We start from the raw sequence: 21,141 nt of genomic DNA, 5'->3' as shown, positions 1-21,141 counted from the left end.
TGGTGGTAAATAACGAATACCTTTAAAAAAGCATTTTTTTTGCTTTTTTGTCAGTGGCAGACATACATGCCCTTAGGGCATGTATGTGTGCCACATATACACACAAGCACGATTCAGGGGTGCAACAGGGTGTCAATGTGACATCCTGCCACCCTTGGATATGTTCCCCCTATTACCGATTCAGTATTTACCGAACCGGTAATAGTGAATGGCTTCTATTCATTCCTATGGACCTCCAGGCCCATAGGAATGAATGGGAATTATCAGTTATACCAAATATTACCGATTCAGTAAATTTTACCGAATTATTACCTACATACTATTTACTGATTTTCAAATACCGAATCGGTAAAATTCGGTATTTGAAAATCAGTAAACAGTAATTACCTACATATGGCCCTAAAGTACTACATTTGAAGTCCTTTCTGGATCAATTAGCTATAGGGGGCTATGAACTGTGGAAAGATACCATTGATCTTAAATCTGTTTGGGGTTCTAAAAGCTGGCAGGTGCAAGGCACTGAAGCTTTGCATTGTGCATGTCTCATCCCGAACCATATGTTGTTTTTGAACTCGACTATTTCACAAACCACTTGCTTTGGATTGGCTACTTCTAAAACACAGAATGCTCCTACCATTCCAGATCTAGGTGCTTATCCCGGATGGGAAAATCACACAGACATGTCTATTGATGAATAGCAGTCCTTAATTACTAATACCTCCTTCAATATTTCTAGCTTGAAACCCGAAGGTTGGTTATTATGGCAAAAATGTTCAGATTCCTGCCAACATCATTTTCTGGGTCTGGCCCGGGGCTATACACAGGTTAGGGTGGATCCCTGTTTTTAAAGCTCCCATTCTGTTACTACCTATTCAGTAGGCAAATGATGACAGAATTGGCTTCAACATTCCACTTTAGCGTCAGTTTAACTTCATTTGTCCATATTGCCTAACGATGTTGATTTGAATGACTTTGTTAAAGGCCCTGTAGGAGGCAGGTCGAAAAGATGGGTATACGCTATTCACAACGAAGTCTGGAAATTGTAGCAAATTGAAGCTGCTTCTAGATTAAGAGCAATTGATCAATTGATCAAGCAAATTTAGAAAAAGTGCTTGCAGTCATTGATAGTAGCATTCATACTCCTTCTTCCCAACTTTATACATTAAATAATATTGTTTCATCTGTTGTTGATGTTGTGCAGGATGAAGTGTCTGTTTTATACCATGTTCAAAATCAATTACGTTCCATTATGCAGTTTGCTTGGATTTTACAAACTTTAAAATCTGGGAAAGTTCCTTGGGGCTACATGAATATCTCTTCTCTATTTTTACCATTTAATTTGACTGACAAACAACAATTCATAACTATGAATGATGCTGCATTTTCACTTTTGCATATCAAAAAGTTGGAACCTTTACCTTTTTCTGTTACTGAATCTAATTCAGCTGTATGGTTCATTCATGGGTTTATAACACTGGCCTTCCCCTTGTTTAAATTCAGTTCATGCATGAAACACTATGCCATGAGCAGATATGAACCTTTGGGAAGTGCCTATCTCCTTGAGGTTTGGTCTCTGCCATTCACCTATAGATGCCTGAGGGAGGGTAAAGAGGTTTATTTAAAAGGTGAAGAGTGCACTTCGACACCTAATCACTCACTGGTTTGCAAGAACATACAATTGCACAGCTTGTGTAACTCGCAAGCTCCGAACTTAGCCTGCATTTTAAAAAGTAATCCAGTGCCAGCTATAAGACCGACATTGTGACCGTCTCCCAACGTGTAGTCTGCTGTAAGAATGTGCTTTTCCCGCCTCCGCATTGGAAGCTCGATGTGTCCATCTGGCCTTCAATTCCGACCTTGAAAGCAGAGTACAACAGGATGACTTGAATAAGGGCTCTATTGTCCCAGAAAGAAGTTGCCCTTACTTCTTCCCATGAAACATTTGTCCTTCACGTGGCAAACACCCGCACCGAGGTGAAAGACATTTTAAACACTGATCTTCCCCTGCATGTCGGTGCTTTGATTCACACTATATTCAATGCCTCATCGGCCACAGGCTTGGCACATTTTTTTTAAGTAGTAAGTTCTGGCCTTGTGACTTCATTCCAAACTATTTTTGGTGTGATACTGGCATTTTTTCATTCTATTTTCTCCAGCATCTTCAGCGGTTTACTGCTAATGCTCGCCTTTGCCGCCGGTGTATTGCTGTTGCTTTGTTTGCTAAAAAAATGGCTGCACAGTCTGTGTCACAAGACAACCTGCAATGGCTGCTCCAGCTTCGCAACCGAATGCTTGAATACTATGGAACGCTACCTCTGGCCACCTTGAGTGTAATCAGCCGTTTTGGTTTGGTTTTGCTTTGTTCGCCTTAAGTTGGCAGGTTATGCCCAGATGTGGGTCCCTTGCTCACTTTGCCACTGGCTTCAAGCTAGCCTGGCTGATGACGGCTGATTAGCCAGAAACCAGTCCCAGAATGCTTGTTTCCGGTCCAGGGAAAACATGCCTTAGTAGTTTGGGCTGGACTGTTCCCAATGAGGCACAGGGTCTGACTGATTTGCATATGGCCATGTCTGAACTGGGGTGGCGGAGTGAGCTAAAGAATGATGATGGATTAAACCCAGATCATTTGACTGGGGGTGAGTGTTTGATTTGCTCTAACACCCTGTCCATCATCCCCTTTGGTATCACTTTGTTCGCCCTAAGTTGGCAAGGTATGCCCAGACGTGGTTCCCTTGCTCACTTTGCCACTGGATTCAAGATCGCCTGGCTAATGAGGGTTATGAACCCGAAACCCTGTCCCAGGATGCTTGGTTCCGGTCCAGGGAAGACATGGCTTGGCAGTTCCGGCTGGACTGTTCCCATGAGGCACATGGTCAGACTGATTTGCATATGGCCATGTCTGAACTGGGGTGGCGGAGTGAGCTAAAGAATGATGATGGATTAAACCTAGTTGACTGGGGTGAGTGCTTGCAATGTTCAATTCTTCGTCCATAATCCTCTTTGGTTTCACACATACTTTACACATGTCCTCTAAGTTAAGCCTGACTGCTTTTGTGCCAAGCTACCTGAGTGTTGAGCACTGTTTGGTTTAGGACTTGTTCTAGTCCATCCTGATGGGGATTGTGGCTGCTGCTTGAACGGGGGTCACCCCTTTCAACCAACAACCCCATTTCTCACAGATTTCCTATAGACTGGAACATTGTGTTTTTAACTTATTGCTTTAAGTAAACATTTTGCTGTCTGCAAAAATATAGGATTGCCATGGCAATCTAAACTAATCAATTTTACATAAAAAAATACTTTACAAGCAAAATGCATGTTTTGAGATATGATAATGCCGTCCCAGCTTTAATTTCCAAACCACTTAGCCATCATTCATATTACTTCAATATCTTATTAACAGAAACTCTCAGTGGCATTAAAATACCATCATACTAAGTTCCCCAATATGTGAATCAACAGATACATTGATATTAATTCATATGTGCATGCATTGGGACTTATAAATACCAACACTTAACTGGGAAACAATGGAGCATTGTATAGATTAAGGATGCTGAAGGTATGAATAGTGTGTTAAACAGATAAATGAGCTGTCCTCTTGCTGGACCATGTTGGAGTTGGGGGAAGGAGCATCGATAAATTTGGTTGCTCTTAAACAAAGATAAACCCAAACAGATTTGCACTTACGGACACCATTCCCACACCACATGCCATTTAGGAATCACAACCAATGTCTCTATAAGCAGTGTCAGAAAAGGTTCTGCCCCCATATCTTGAGGCTCGGACATGGGGAGAAGACATCAATGCCTAATTGCTAAATTTTAGTGTATGAGAGGGACAGTAGTAATGTAGTTTGTCTTTAAGATACAGAGGGGACTTGCCAAATAAGGCTTTATGAGCAAGACAACAGTCCTTAAAGACCACATGCTTCCTAACTTGAAGTCAGTGAAGAGAACGGAGAATGGGGGCAGAAGGTGAGCCTGCCGCGAGATTACAGACCATCTGGTCAGCCGTATTTTTCACCACCTGTAATTTAGTGGGAGGGTATCATTGGCTGCCATCAGCAGAGCGCTACTGTAGTCTAAATGGCTGGTGATCAAAGCGTGGCTCACTGTTTTTCTGGCCAAAGTAGGAAGCCAGCAAAAGACTTTCCGCAGGAGCTGCAAGGTAGCACAACAAGACCGTCTTATGGCGTCTATTTGACTTTTCATGAATCATTCATGATCAAGTTTGATTCCTAGATATTTTGCTAATTTACTCGGACAGGGGCAGGTTCCAGTTCAAAAGGCCACCAGTCTGGGGACCAGAGACGTTGGACTTAGCCAAACAACAGAATGTCCATCTTCTCATTGTTCAGCTGAAGACAGTTTTTGGACATCCAGGCTGCAATGTTTCTCATGCAAGTTTGAAAACGAGACCTGGCATCATCGGTGTCCTGTCCCAGAGAAATGACTAACCGAGTATTGTGGCTCTCCTTTGGTGATGGAAACTGTATGGGATTTGATGGGACCCAGGGTAATACTTTGAGACCGATCTTCAAAGATATTGGCCACCCATTTCAGGAGAGTGCCTCTGACACCAGTCAAATGCAGCCCGCTAATCAGTATAGCATGATAAATGGTGTTAAAAGCCACAGAGAGATTCATCAGCACAAGCATAGCAGGTTCTCCTGCATCCAGAGAGATGGATGGAATCTGTAACATCAACTAATGCAGTCTCAGTGCTGTGTGCCACTCTAAAACCTGATAGGGAGGGGTCTAGCATCGCATGCTGCTCAAAGAATAACATAAGCTTTCGGTTTATGAAGATTCCAAGCGTTTTCCCTAGTAACATGAGGAGGGAAATGGGACGTAATTAGTCAGGTTGTTCGTTAGTTGAGAGGATAAAACAAATAAGGAGTGGTCATACAAAGAGATTCTATTTCACCCGAGAAATTACTTTTTGCAGAGCATTTCATATGATATTTAAAACATTTTAGTAACCAGTGCCTCTACCCAGCGTTCATTTCCTGGGTATGTGTTGCAGTATCAGGGATTGGCACTGGGCCCGATTCACAGAACTAACTTAAGACAAAATCCTAAACTTACTACTTATGGTATTCACAGAAGTTAGGATTTTGTCTTGAGTTTGTCTTAAGACAAACTTAAGACAGACTTAAGACAGACTTAAGACAAGTCTTAAGACAAACTTAAAACAAAATCCTAACTTCTGTGAATACCATTAGTAGTAAGTTTAGGATTTTGTCTTAAGTTCGTTCTGTGAATCGGGCCCATGTGCGGTGGTTCCTTTAACCCCTTCGATGCTCATGACGGAACGGTTCCGTGATGAGCAGCGGTTGAGCTGTGCTCATGACGGAACCGTTCCGTCATGACCACGCCCGTTTTCGTTAGGGCTCAGCACCGGCGGTAAATCTTACCCGCACGGATGTGGTTAACTCCAAAGCTGGGCTGCAGTGCATTTGAGCCTGTTTGGACACTTTGACACTGCTTATGACTTTAGTAATTTTAGAAGTGTATTTTATGAATTGCATGGATTTACTCTTTTCTGGGTATGTGATCTGTATTAGCATGTCTCTACAAAACCCCTTCTTAAATTTACCAACCACTCCCCTGGTCCTTACCGCATTTACGAAACAGTACACCAATGAGGGTGGAGTTCTCCACCATTGTGGCAGAGATTTCTGAAAAGAAATGATAGGAGAGGCAGAGACAGAGGTTTTCGACCATAGGTTTGTCAATTGTATTTTGTAGTATATCATGTAAATGGTATACAGAAGAGATCCGCACCCACTATCTATTATTTTATTCAAATATGGTCTGTTCTTATCAGACAAAGTTGATGAATTGCAACACTGGAGTTGAACACTATTTAGTTAGTGAGGGTTGCTTCTAAATTTCCCAAGTTCATTAAAGTTTCTTCAAATTTGTTGTGTGTTGAAAATTCTTTATTGATGGTATGCAAAAATATTCACATCAACATAGCCAATGCGTTTCGTCTCTTTTTGCGAGACTTCTTCAGTGTGTGGATTGTATCTGCTTATGGGGACCCAGGAGGCAGTCTTCCCCTAATCTGAGCACCACTTTCATAGATTACACCCTATATTTTTATAGATGTGGTATCGAGAGTCTAGGCCTCTTTTTGTAAATTGCTTATCATGTAAATGGTATTTAGAATTTGTTTTGCTTTGAAATAGTTTTGTCTATTGCAGTTTCAATGAAGTTCTCCTTCAGTAAACCAACCTGACATGTATCAGGATGAGTACACTTAATAAAAAGTATTGTAAATACTTGAAAAAACAAAGCTCTGATTGTCATTGTATTTTCCTACACTAACATTACCTTTTATAGCTAAAGTTGCCATTTGTATAACCTTAGTTCAAATTGAAAATTCTTTTTCGTTAAAAAATTAAAGAAAGTTTAAAGAAAGTTTAAAAATAAAATTAAATACATACCAAATTAAACTCTGTGGAATGTTGGTCTTTACAAAAGGAATGGCTCCCTGCTTCTTCAATACTTGGACAGTGACGTTATCTTCTTGGTCAAGGACACCTTGATTTAAAAGGCCACAACAGCTGTCATAACCCTACGGAAAGCAAATCATCAAAAATCAAAAGCCAGTATGTCTCCTTATTGCTCTACAGTTTCTTTAGATTCCAACAATGTACACATTAGAGCAAACACATCAGTTAGAGCTTTAACACACATAAAGCATATTGAAGAGTATAACAAGAGACCTATAACAGAAATGAGAAGATGTAAAAGTGTTCTTGTTTCTCTCCTCGCCTCCAATTTCTTCATATTACTCTACATTTCAAACACTAGGAGCTCAACTATCAATAAATGACCATGTCAATAAAGTTGGAAAAGAAGGACATTTAGCAGTTGCTGATGAGCTGACATTTCTGTATTGTAGGAGAAAAGTGGATGGTATTCAACTTTGGAAGCTTCACATAGCCAGTCCCACGTAGGGCACAGTTATAAATAGTGCAGCAATAAAAGGCGGCCATAATAGTGGTGCAGTGGGCCCCTTCCATCTCTCTGCTCTAGTACCACTGCACCACCATTATGGCAGCCCTTTACAACCCACAAAGTGATGAGTGTGCATTATTCCTTGCTTGAATTAGGACCTTTAACATCCTTGCAATGTCAAGGGGTGTCATGTCATGTGTCATTGACACTTTTTGATATTTTTGGAAAAGCGGTTTGCATTCTGGGATATGTAGTTTCCCATATTACTATTATAAGTTTAGGCTTAAAATAAAAATCCCACCACACAAGTTGTTCATTATAACTGACCATGTGTAATGCATAACATGCTGGCTCCGGACAGCTCTTAAATGCGGAGTCCCTTGTGATGGCGTCATTTTTTTGTCCAGCCTTTGCGAGGGCCATCGGAGGTGCATCATAGGTTGACACGAAGGAATAGAACTTTTGAAACATAAATAGAAATACACCAGGGCCTATTTTGCAGGACTGTAAATATTTCATGTTGTGACACATACATTTACGGCCCTATTCTATTCTATGACAATTAACTCCACCACAGGGAGATACAGGACCAGAATGAAGGATTGCGGCCAGTATAGCCTGCGAATTAACATGGATTAGGAGATAAACCAGTCAAACCCAGAATTACAGACTCCTTTAAGGAATGTTTTCCTAATTTTAGAGAGTTGAATGCTGATATTTACCATCTGCTCCACGCATGTGGGGAGTATCAGTAGGTGGGGCTGTATGGATTGGGGGGCGTTGGGCCAGGGATTGGAAAGGGTGTCTGAGGGTGGGGAGGCTGTGGTCTCTCTAGAGGGAGCATTGTCTGCACCCATCTAAGTGCTGGAGGAAGCGGATTGGGCCCGGCCAGGTGGTGCCTCTGCCTGCAGCCTGTGCCCCTCTCCCAGCCATGATTTTACTAAAACCAGGTCCAATGTTTCATATTTTTCCTAGTAATGATTCTGAGACCACTGATCATGGCACTACATGAGAACAATTTTAGTGGGATTGGGGTGACTGGTTTTTACTTAAGAGCACTTTTCTAAATTCTACAGTGAAATGAATGTAATGCTTGTTTATCTACTTCCATGATGTGATTCCCTGTAATCTCCTATGGTTCAAGGATGGAGTAATGTCATGTTATCATTTTCTGTAGCAAAACAAAGATCAAAGGTGAAATAGTGTCACTTCCTGTGATCTTGCGTCGAGTCAGAGGGCATATCATGTCACATGCGCGACCCCTGACATTTTGGTGAATCGATTTCCATGGGCAGCTAGCATGGTGTAACGAAGTAAAAGACACTGGGCTGGCTCCTGTCGACTCCAAATGCTACCATCTTGCAGTCATTGCTTTTAATTTTTTTTAACATGAGTGCTTCTAAAATCAGTGATTGAGGACAGTCAAAGTGGGGTCTACATGACGAGTGAGATTGAAACAAAGGGTTTATTTCCTTGAGCGGGCCAACTGCGGGGCTTGCAATAGTATCAGTATTGTTGCATTAAACTTTTCAGGAGGCAGAACCGAGAGTAGTTACGTATTATTTCACTAGATGGCGCAAAAAACAAAGGAATACATTTAAAGTCACTGTTTTTCACACATCCAAGAGCATTCTTCAGCAGAATTTCCAGAGCATGTTTATAACATCTGCTTATTGTGTACCACTGTTTACCGTTTAAGAATTCTTCCCGCAGGAAGGGCCACGGCAAAAAACTTAGAGCAGAAAGCCATACTGAAAAATATATCAATAAAGAACAGTATATGTTTTTGGCTCACCTATTGTAAGTACTTCTTCAGTACTTTAGGGCGACTATTACAAGTCACCCAGCAGCCATCCCCGCCACACTTCTGCACAGACACAACACAAGTACATGCACTAGCTCTGTAGGCCAGTGGTTCTTAACATTTTGACTTCTGTGGACTCCCACTGAATCATTATTGGAATCCGGGTCATTTATTGGAAGCTGGGGACACACTACTATGATTTAACTTCTAAACAATACACAAAAATACAAAAACAAGAATACACCAAGCACATGCTCGAATATTGAAACATTGTATTTAATTCACAAGCAAATACAGAAAAATGTTTCACATTTTAAATGTTGCTTCTTTATTTATATATAATTTATTCATTTTCAGGTAATTTTTTTATTTTATTTAATTTTGAAACAGTCGCTTGTAGCCACAGAATAGGCCTCGCCGATCCTCTGGGCTCTTCAGAGCACAGGTTAAGAACACATGCTGTAGACCAAAACTGATATTTTCAGAATATTGTAGATACGAAAGGGGCTAAAATCTCAGACTTCCCCTCATTGAACTTTAGTAGATTACAGCTCATCCATTTCTCAGCCTTTTGGAAACTGCCCTACATTTTTCCTGCACATATGTCTAAACCATTTGGGGCCAGGTGTATGATCCTTTTTAGCGGCCGCAAACAGATCCTCCCGTTTGCGACCACAATAAAGGTTAATGGCATGTACACATGCTATTTACGAGTCACTGACTGGCAAAATAGCATTTTCGACTCTCACTATTAGGAAGGGGCGTCCCTTCCTAATCATGAGTCACCATGTTACCATGTGACTGGACAGCCCTCACCACCGAAGACACACTGAAGACAATGAAGTCAATCCACTCAGGGGCCCCCACGGACCCCTGCCCCCACCACATCTTCAACAGAGCCGCCAACACCATCGCACCCATGCTCTGCCACACCATCAACCGCTCCCTGGCGACCGCCTCGTTCCCCGACGACTGGAAACACGCCGAGGTCAACCCCCTCCTAAAGAAACCCTCAGCGGACCCCAACGACCTCAAAAACTACAGACCCATCTCCCTGCTCCCGTTCCCAGCGAAAGTCATCGAGAAAGCCATCAACAGCCAACTCGCCACATTCATTGAGGAACACAACATCCTCGACTCCTCCCAATCCGGCTTCAGAAAAAACCACAGTACGGAAACCGCCCTCCTCGCGGCAACAGACGACATCCGCACCTTACTGGACAAAGGAGAAACAGTAGCCCTCATCCTCCTCGACCTATCAGCGGCGTTCGACACAGTCTCCCACCGCACCCTAATATGCAGACTCTACGATGCAGGAATCCAGGACAAGGCCCTCGACTGGATCTGCTCCTTCCTCTCCGGCAGGACGCAGCGGGTCAGACTCCTCCCTTTCCTCTCGGACCCCACACCGATCACCTGCGGAGTCCCCCAGGGCTTCTCCCTCAGCCCGACGCTCTTCAACGTCTACATGGCTCCACTTGCCCCCATCGTCAGAACCTACGGACTCAACATCGTGTCATATGCAGACGACACCCAGCTCATCCTCTCTCTATCCAACGAGCCCAACACCGCCAGTCGCAACTTTCGAGAAGGCATGGAAGCCGTCGCCAAATGGATGAAAAACAGCTGCCTTCAACTAAACACCAACAAAACAGAAGTACTTATCATGGGCCCAAACCCCGACGCCTGGAGCGACACCTGGTGGCCCACCGCCCTCGGAAACCCGCCAACCCCCACAGACCATGCACGCAACCTGGGAATCATCCTGGACTCCTAGCTCAAAATGGACCGCCAGGTCAAATCTGTCTCATCTTCCTGCTTCCACACCCTCCGCCTCCTTCGTAAGACCTTCAAATGGATCCCCCTCGAACACCGAAAGACAGTCACTCACGCCCTGGTCACCAACAGACTCGACTACGGCAACGCACTGTACGCCGGAATAAACAAAAACCTCATCCGCAAGCTACAGAACATCCAGAACGCCGCCGCAAGACTGGTCCTCAACCTGCCAAAACACTGCCACATCTCCCAGCACCTGCGCACACTCCACTGGCTCCCTGTCGAGGCAAGAATTACCTTTAAGATGCTCACCCACGCACACAAGGCCCTCCACGGCACCGGACCAGCATATCTGAACAGCCGACTCAAATTCCACGCACCCCAAAGGACCCTACAATCAGCCCAGCTTTCCTACGCCGTGGTCCCCCGCACCAGAAAGACCAGATCGGGAGGCCGCTCCTTCTCCTTCCTCGCGGCCAAAGCATGGAACGCCCTTCCGCTCCACCTCAGACAGACAACATCGCTCCCCATCTTCGCAAGAAACCTCAAAACCTGGCTCTTCGACAGACCCCCTCCTTGATGGAATGGAACCTGCACCCCCCCACTACCCCCCCCACACCACTAGCGCCTTGAGACCCTTACGGGTGAGTAGTCGCTCTTTAACAAACTCCTGATTGATTGATTGATGTTATGATCTATTGTTTTGCGGCACTCGCAGTTTACCACCTACTTCAAGTAGGTAGTAAACCACTTGCAAACGGGAAGGGGTCCCCTTCCCCTTTGTGAATATGTGAGAAAATATTTTTTAGGAGCAGGCAGTGGTCGCAGGGATTACTGCCTGCCCTTAAAAAAATGAAACTAAATACTTTCATTCTCCTTTTTTAAACTGCAGCCCATTTTCCTTTATGGAAAATGGGCTGCATTTAAAAAAAAACTGCTTTATTAACAAAGCAGTCACAGGCATGGTGGTCTGCTGACCCCAGCAGGCCACCATCCCTTTATATGCTAGCCATTCCTAATGGGGTCGCAAATTGTGCCTGCCTCTTTAATATTAATGAGGCATGCAATTTGCGACCCTATTAGGAATTGCAAACAGTGTCTGAGACACTGTTGTGCATCACAATTTGCGAGTCGCAATTTGCAAGTCGCAAATGCGACCCAATTTGCGAGTCGCAAATTGGTGGGTCGTACACCTAGTCCTTGATAGCTTAAGGACTTTTTAAGCGTCATCAGCATACATGCAAAACGTGCAGATAATGACTGAATCAAGGATGGCAGCCGGAGGATAATCAGATTGCATAATGGGGAGGGAGGGCAGAATAGACCCACGTACATATACTGACTAGTGGAGGTTTCCCCTTATCTAATATGCCCACTGCATTAAAACGTAATGACGCAGTGGCGAACTAGGCGAAAACACACATATTATGTAACATTATTGGTTGAAAAAGATTTTTCACTCTCCTAAGATACCTCTGCATTAAAAGGGAATGATGCACCATGCTGCAACGTCATGCAGGGGGAAATCCTTGTTGACTCACCTTAGTGATCCACATTAGAGAAGAGTCTCAGTTTGCCACAGGCGCACTACACAAAGAATGAGTTCTGGGCGCATACGATTATGAGATGTGGGGCATGGAGATATTGAATTTGGGCACTAATAGGTTTGGGAGAGCGGGGCCTGGAGCGGGTCGGCATTGAAATGCCTCAGATTTTAAAATAGGTTTTGACAAGTGGCACTGATAGTGTTTCCCTATCTGAAACCATAGTCCACCCTCCCCCAGGCCTTATTCTAAAAAGAGGGGTGCCTTCTCTGACAGATCAACTAGAAAGTGCTTCTAGAATCTCTATTGTAGGAACACAAAACCTGCAAACCTATAATGCCTATCTTCTCCTTCCCCTAACGCGTCATAACAAGCTGCATGGAGGATTAGGGAGCCATCTGAACTGGGATAGGGAGGGCCATGGCTTCTGACAATGAAGAGTATTGGGAAGTAATATTTTTCCTTATCCCAAAACCCATTGTCCCTGTCCCATACCTTACTCTATGAGGAAATACAAAAGCTTAATAGCATTTGTCAGTGCTCTTAAAAGAACCCAATAGACTAGAGAAGTGAAAACTACTTGTTTGAACATTTCACTGAATTAAACTAAATGATGATATTCCTTCATAGCAGAATTCAACACTCCCTAACCAAAATTCAAGGACTCTACAAGCCCAGGCTTGTAAAGTTTTACAAAAGTACCCTCTGATGACCATGTCACTGCCCCGAAAATTTCCATTAGGAACAGTCGACTCATATATGCCCATGAGGCTGCACCCCCACTGGTCTAATTTCTCTTAATTGGACCCAGTTGTTGTATGTGTAGATTCTCCTTAGCCTTCGGAATCACAGGTCTACCCCATGTACTAATCATAGGAGTAGATGTGTTTTTTCCTGCTCAGACCAAAAGCTTCAAAAAGAAAGTTAGACTTCCTTATAGCCTTTTTCCTATCTAGGTATGTTAGTAAAGCTCTTCTCACATCCAAACCCAATGTAATTTTCTCTGCCAAGGAAAACACTGGTAGGATTTTCCCTGATGCTTATGAAATTGTGATTGTGTCCATGCCAGTCCGGTTCAGGTAGGAGCGATGGAGCGGGATGTGGGGGAAGTCGAAAGATGACGAAAAGGGCAAAATAAAATATATAAAAATTGAATACAAATGACCTTGAGCTCACTGCATCAGCGACTTGGGCCTAGATGTATCAAGCCTTTTGCGATTCGTTAAGGCCGAAATTCGCAGAATTTCGGCCTTAAGGAATCGCAAACGGACATTTAGCATCTTTTGGGATGTATCAGAAATTAGCAAAACAAGGAATCGCAAAAAATTGCGATTCCTTATTTTGCTTATGCATTTAAGGAATCGCAATTTTGCGATTCCTTAAATGGCATGTATGAAACTTTTTAAAATTGCGAATTCGGGTTAAGGAATCGCAAATTAACACCAATTTGAGGTTCGTGTTAATTTGCGAAATCCTTTTAAAAAACAAAATATGACTATTTTGAAGGTGGCATGTGACACACATACATGCCCATAGGGCATGTATGTGTGCCATATGCACACACATGTAAGTTTCAGGGGTGCAGCAGGGTGTCCATGAGACACCCCTGCACCCTTGAAATAATTCTCAAATTGCGATTAGCAAATTGCGAATTCGCAATTTGAGAATTACTGCACAATCATTCCTATGGGCCTCCTGGCCCATAGGAATGCATGGGGAATTATTCCTTATTTGCGAATTCGCAAAATGCGAATTCGCAAATAAAGATAAATAAGGAATCGCAAAAAAAATGCCATTTTTTACATACATTCCATTTTGCGAATTCTAAATAGCGATTCGTAAGAAATCGCTATTTAAGATTCGCAAAATGGAATTTTGATACATCTAGGCCTTGGTTTTGCTGCATGCAAAAGTGGTTTTATTTTATTTTCCCCATTTACCCCGTCCCCCCCCCCGCGTCACGCCACACCGTTCGTACCTAAACTGGCCGTGCCTGATTGTATTTTGGGCGACAACCATGGGTGAAGTGTCAAGACTACCCTACTGTAAAAGTATGATATAAGGAAATGAGGCCAGAAGATCCCCCAAGCTCTCCTTACCACCTTGCTGAAGTAATTGTCAGCAAGAAGACATCCTAAGGGAGAAGCGTGGCTCAGTGGTTAGAGGCGGCAGACCCGGAAGCTGAGATCGACCGTGGACCAGGGTTCGATTCCCCGCCTCGGCGGGTCTCGGGCTCAAAATTCCACGGACTCGACAATTCTCGCTCTGGTGCCTACTCAATGCACGGGGTCACACTCTGCGACTCTGGGCAATAGCTTGCTTAATCTCCACTACGGCCCCTCGCGGCGGGATGCCTGGCTTTCACCTTGTGGACACCCTGCCGTGGTTTCTCACAGGGGAATACTAGGACGGGTTCCCTAAGCAAGCGCCGGGACGCTTACGGGCAGCTGTGCGCTTTACAAGTCCAGCACATTTACATTTACATTTAAAACATCAACCACTGAATTGTAGCCAACTCCAGAAACTCAAATGGAGTTTTATGAAGATCTTTCAACACCGTTGGAAGGTCCCAGAGTGGCACTTCTGGGGACACACAAGGGTTTTTGATCTTAAAACCCCAGGAATCAATCTCTTAACTGAAGTTAGAATATTAGACAAGTCTAGGAAAGACTCTGCCCCTCTAATAGCTTCTCATTTCAAAGATAATATGGATGCTGACAAGCCTGTATCAAACCCTTCTTGTGAGAACTGTAATATCCTAAAGTGGTCACCTGAACTTGCACTAGAATTGTTAAGGGACACCATTTTTCAAAACTATCCCAGTATTTTGAATAAGGTAATTATGGGAAAGATTTCCTTGATTGCTGATTTACAACCACAACCACCACCTCTCTGGAGCCGCCTATGGCCTGCAAACTCCCTCTAAATGTCCAGGCCAACAGAGTTAAGTTTCAAAGAGATCTGATAGGAAGAAGAGAGTAACTGCATGGAGATGCATGTTTTGGGAAGGCAGGCTTTTCCTGCACTCCTAATTGGACAAGCAGATGAAACTAGTCCTTCTTGGCCAAAAGGGGGCTACTAAAATTACTATAACACTCCCTGCCCAAAACCTCCTCAACATCTTGTGGAGGAGGGGGATGGAAGGAAAGGCATACAGCTGCCCCTTCAGCCACCTGAAGGACAGGCTGTCAGTCTTCAAAGCTCTAGTGTCTGCGGTGTCTGAACAGAATTTCTGAAGGAGTGCATTCCTCAAGGAAGCAAAGAGGTCTAATTAAGGGAGACCATAATTTCCTAGCACAAGGTCTAATATCTTCCGACCGAGCTGAAATATACGGATGAGGAAATGTTTCTGCTTAAGGAGTCTGGTTAGAAATTTTCCTTACCCAGAATGCATATTGCTTCTTAAGAGACAAAGTGACGTTCTGAGCAAGATCCGTCAGAAATGAACCTTGGTACACCCCTGGCACTGATTTAGAATTTGGCTACCTGGTTTTCTGTCTTACCCAATACTGACTTCTGATTAACCTGAGGGGCAAAGTATCGGAAAACCATCTTTATAGCTGCCAACTTCAACTCCCTGAAGTTCGAAGATTGGACTGCTTCCAAAGTCAACCACTCTCTTTTCGCTATTTCCTCTCCTAAGGTTGCCCTCTCAGCCCCACTGACTTGCATTGGTTGCAATTACTTCTGGAACAGGGGAAAGAAGGGACACTCCTTTCTGTAAATACTCTAGCTGGAACTACTAAGCTAGATACAGAACTAGAGGTTGTGATATTGGATCTAAATTATCGAACAGATGAGACACTGGATCATAATGAGCTATGAGTGATTGAGCTGCTGTTTCCAATGAAAGCAAGCTCATGGGTCTACTGCTGTTGTGGCTGCCATAAACCATGGAACTTTCAGAAACATCCTCATTAAAGCCTCAGCAAGATAAGAGATTTGTCCAGGTGTTCTGCAATGCCCTGATCCTTGCTTTCTGGAAGAAAAGCCTTCACTTTATTGCATCCCATAGGGCCCCGAAGAACAACCTCTGATGGGACGGGACTAGCAGGTACTTCTTCAGATTGGCAAGAAAACCCACTTCGGTAAGCAGTTGACTACTCTCTCTGCACTGGATACTGACTTAGAAAGAGAAGAAGAGACAATGAGCCAATCATCAGGACCTGTAAACGTTCCACATGCAACATGGGTACTACAGGAGTTGATACCTTTGTGAACATTCAATGACAGGTTCTTAGTCTCAATGGCAAAGCTCTGAATTTCCAGCTATCGCAAAACGAAGACGGAGCTTACGCGCTGGGTGTATTGGTACATGAAAATAGGCATCTTGGAGATCTAGTTTTATCATTTCATTAGATCTCCCTCTGTCACTAATGCAACCACTTTTTGAAGGGACATCATCCTGAATGGAATCTTTTGGACTTGTCAGGTCTATCCTTTTAAATACAACATTGAGCAATAAGAACTATCTGGCTTTTTAACCAGGAACAAGCTTGAACAGGAACCTTGATTTTTCTCTGGTACTGGGACATCTGTTATTGTGCCTTTCAACAGCAAAGAGTTGACTCCTTTATTGAGATAGTCTTTCTTTGCCACATCACTTGGAACAGGAACAGGGGTGTGGAATATATTAAAATATCTACTTGCCCATGGGGCAGGTTGCTTCCTAAATCTACTTGTCCTGTAACAAAATCCACTTGTTCCTTTAGTGCCATGTAGTGTGGTGACAAATTATGACAGCAATCTCATTATATAAGAGCTCTTATGTAGCCTCTCTGATTTTCCCAGGGCTCATATCATAGTAGTATTTGAATACTAGCAATCTCTTTATGTTGCCACGTTTCGGCAGATCTACATACTGGGACTGAAGGTAGCGTATGCAATAGTCCCAGGGTTGGAATGCCCATTTGAGTCTGTGCAAACCTACTAAATTGCATGTTTTAAGAGTTTTCAACAACTCTTCTCTAATCTTTTCCCATACTGAGAAGTTTTGGAAATTTACTCCTGACAATGGCAGACGTAAACCTTCTTCCAGAGTTGGGGAAAAAAGTGGTTGGAGGGAAAATTAACTTGCAACCCCTCAGGTTTTCGCATGAGGAAATCTACACATGCATATTTGCTCATGCTAAAATGCAGTTCAGAAATATTTTCTAGGCGTACAATTTCTTGCCCTACTTGTGTAAATTCTTGTGAAATTACAAAAGACATATAGCTGCACTTAATGCAAGTACATATACCAAGGGTGCACTTTTGAGACTTTCTTTAATAATTGGGCCCCTAATTTGGTCTGGCATTAACCATGACCTTTTGGGTTTATTAATATTCTTTCCCTCTCGCTCTGTATCATCTGGTTTCACTGTGAGTGACAGCATTCTTCTGTTTCACAAGGAGCATATCCGCACACAAAGTACTTCTGTTCAGTGACTATAACTAATGTGGCAGTGTGTGCTTTTTGAGACCAAAACCTTTTTTTTTTGGCCAATGTTTGTTATAATGGTGAGGGCCCGGCAGCTCTCATATCAATGAGGTTTGACAGAAACCATGCCAAAACCAGCACACATTGCCAAAACTAAAAAGCTGACCACCAATTTCAGACCTACTGGCTTTGCCAATGCTTGTTTATTTGTATATTTCCCATAATCTTATTGAAACTGGTTACACTGTAATTTCCAATATGAATATTTTTGGGAAATACTAGCATGCATCAACACATTTTACTAAATGATGTGCAAAGAAATGGTACCTGACATTTTTCAGTAGTCTACGAAAATGTTTTTTCCCCCTACTTTCATTTTGTTAGGAACATTTTATATTGAAAGCATATAATCATTAATCTTGCTTTCAAGCTTCTGCAAATATTTGCATCTAATCAGAGAGCATTCTAGGAGCATTATGCATAGCCTCGTATTGCTAAACTTTCAAACCGTGTGTACACATTATCATACTGGAACCACTGTCAGTAGTGCAGTCAGAATTTACAATTACTTAGAGCACTCACTGTAATAATAAAGGCTCCAAATTAATGATATATAGGTAATCAAGAGGTGGAATGGACACTTGTTACTGCTAGACCTTTTGGTTAGCATGGAACATCCTCATAAACGCAATGTTGTTTGAATGCGGTATATTACTGTACTCCGCCCCACATTAGCGTTATGGCATTTATCATTGGATGTCCAATTACGTGCTGTATGCCAGCCTCATCCAGAGGCAACCTCAGATTCTGGCAGCAGTGTCCAGAGAAAAAGTGTTAAAAAATGAGGAAAAATGGTTAAAAAAACAAAACTTAACCTGAGAAGAACTTTAATGAAAAAGGTTAAGAGTGTCCTTAAAAATGGTGGGTATAGGTATGAGAACAAGTTATTGGATCTCACTATACTACTTTGTAAATAGCGTCAACATGTTTCAGCTCCCTAGCGCCCAGCCGGGTCTGTGGAGCCTTCGTCAGGACAAACACACATAGATTACTTACACTACTTTTGTAGTAATTGGCTATTACCTATATGTTATAAATGGGGAAATTAATGGACAACAATCAATTCCTCCTCCCCCCCAGTTGATAACTCCAAATTAATGAACCATAAATACAAATTTGAACAGCAGTAACATATGCACACAAATATTAGTGCCCTTCCCTGACCCTTAATGTGGTACTGCAAACTGGCAGCCAAAGGGTTTGTGCTGCAGGGGGTTGGGCCTACTTGTCCCAAGGACAAAATACACATTAAAACGTGTTGCTATAGGAATTCTACATCCCTGCAGGAACCGGACAAAACAAGGTTTTGGATTATATTTTAGTTCAATAGAATAGCCATTTATTGTGATTGCCAGAACTCATTTTTCATTGATTTGGCTATTTTCGTAAAGATTCAGAAGTCTTGCTCCCACTTTTTCCCCTTGATAATCAGGGTTTTTGTCCTTGATTGAGAACGTGCTAGTGGTTGAGTTTTTCTGCCACGTGTCCCCAATCAGGCTTGGCCATTAAAGGAAGGTGTTGCTTGTGCTCCTTGGGTTCACTTCTTTAGGAAGAAAAACATTTTGCAGAACCAGGCATTACCAGTTGCAACATATTTACATATTTTTCTTCTCCTGCTTTTTTCACCAAGAATTAAGGTCCTTCTCACCAAATCGTTTTTATCCAAACAAAGGCAGCTTTTGAATTAGAGCCTTCTGAGAAGGGTCTAGTTTCCACAACTTTAACCAGAGTGACCTCTTTGCCACCACTGCAGCCCCTGCTACCCATCGATGCTTGAACATAAGGAGTCAACCGTAGTGTATGATAAAAATGTAAACAAGGTTCCATATTGCCCAGTAATGCATTAGACTGTTCCCCCTTCCAAGCAATCAAAAACCATCTAGAAAACCTTTAATAGTGTCTGAGCTGCATATGCAGCATATAAAGTAGTTTTAATTGAAAAATTGGCCACTGCAAAGGCTTGCTTTAAGCCCCTCTCTACTTTATTTATTTCCTGGATCTGGCAACATTTGTCACATGCTAAATGCAGGAGGAGATGTATTTTATTTTTATTATTTGCATAACCTCTCTTCTCTTATTCAGAAAGCGACGACACCGCTGACCTAGCCACGTCCTTCCCCTCTTTAAAAACCATGGGGCATATTTACAAACCCTTCGCTCTGCCGTTGAGTCACTTTTTATGACACAATGGCTGCACAAACCACCAAATCATATATTTGTTGTTTTAAACTTTATTTCGGTTTGTTATGAACCATAAAAGTACAAGACACACATTTTAAGCAATAAGATAATACACTGTTACATCCTAGTTTATGTACATAGTCTGCAAGTTTCCTTTAGGTGGCGGAGTCCCGTAAAATATCTAAAACAATAAGTTATGTATTAATCAAATTAAAAAGTTAAAATACAATAGAGACCCAGGGCCTCCTGATGTGTTGTCCAACAACAATCCATAAGCTTGTGTTTCTTTATTGCTTCCGGAGCATTCTCCGTCTTGTCAGCCACATAGAAAAAAGAAACTTAGCTATGGCAGTAACTACTAGTGCATTAGTGTCAGATTTTAAAATTCTAAAAAACTCTAAATAATTCCTGACCCCTAAGTTCAAGCATAGTTGTAAAATCCATTTCTTTCTACTGCTATAATAGCCAGGACAAAACAAAATTACATGCACAAGGGTCTCATTAGGGTTTTTGCATCCTGGGCACGGGCGAGCTGGACCCTCTTTCCATTTATCTATATATGAGTGCAGGGGCAATGTGCCGTATCTAAACTGTAGATACAGCTTCTTGGCTAAAACCGGTTTAATCCTAATCTAGTTCCTTCTCAAAGCTATAAACGTTCTTAAGATCTAAAAAACTGTCAGTGAGACTGGAGGGCCTGGCTGAATGGAAAGCTTCCTGCAGATTATAGTGTTTTATAGTCGCAGCCAGGGTTTGTCTCGAGGTAGCTTGGCATTCCACCTCCGGATTGGACCACAAATTCTCCATACCAATCCTGGTAGCTTGCCTCCTTATGAATGATAGCCACTGTATCTTGCCTGAGCCCTGACAGGCCATCACGATCTTTAGTTCCTCCATGTAGCTCTCAAGCTCTGGCACACTCCACAATCTGCGCCAATAGAGGAGTGGGCGAGAGGCAATTGCTTCTGCAATTGACCTCAGATTTAGATCCAGCCTTAATGGGATTAATGGTGTGCTTTTAGGTAGGGTGAGCAGGTGCCTAATAAAGTTATTCTCAGTAACACTGAGCTCGTTTACTGGTCGGTGCCCCCAAAGTTCCGCCCCATAAAGAGCGGAAGATCTAGCTTGAACTTTATATATTTCTAATGGTACACTCACTAGTTTATGCACACAGGTTTTCTGCACTCTTAAAATTCCCCCCGCGGACTGTAAGAGCCCTAGGTTGGCCTTAGACATTTGTGTGTCCCACCCCATTTTGTCATTTAGCGCCAAGCCTAAGTAGACAAAGTTGTTTACCCTTTCCAGGGAACGTCCATCCATTTTAGGGTGCGGACAGTTGATTGTGCTGGCGTTAAACACCATGTACTTGGTTTTATCTATGTT

The 21,141-nt window shown here is 42.7% G+C and overlaps 1 protein-coding gene across 1 annotated transcript in view; it reads right to left on the bottom strand.

Annotated features, from left to right (window-relative positions):
* LOC147747113 (vitamin D3 hydroxylase-associated protein-like) overlaps nt 1–21,141 on the bottom strand; it is a 639,379-nt gene that overhangs the window by 293,593 nt on the left and 324,645 nt on the right. Inside the window, exon 4 of the mRNA XM_086952364.1 lies at nt 6,455–6,585. Within this exon, the coding sequence (XP_086808490.1) occupies nt 6,455–6,585 (131 nt within the window). The remainder of the gene's footprint in view (nt 1–6,454; nt 6,586–21,141) is intronic.

Source organism: Lissotriton vulgaris, chromosome 1_1 (genome assembly GCF_964263255.1).
Source record: "Lissotriton vulgaris chromosome 1_1, aLisVul1.2, whole genome shotgun sequence".
Lineage (NCBI taxonomy): Eukaryota > Metazoa > Chordata > Amphibia > Caudata > Salamandridae > Lissotriton > Lissotriton vulgaris.
The sequence above is the reverse complement of the archived record's forward strand: the minus strand, read 5'-3'. Positions and strand labels throughout refer to the sequence as shown.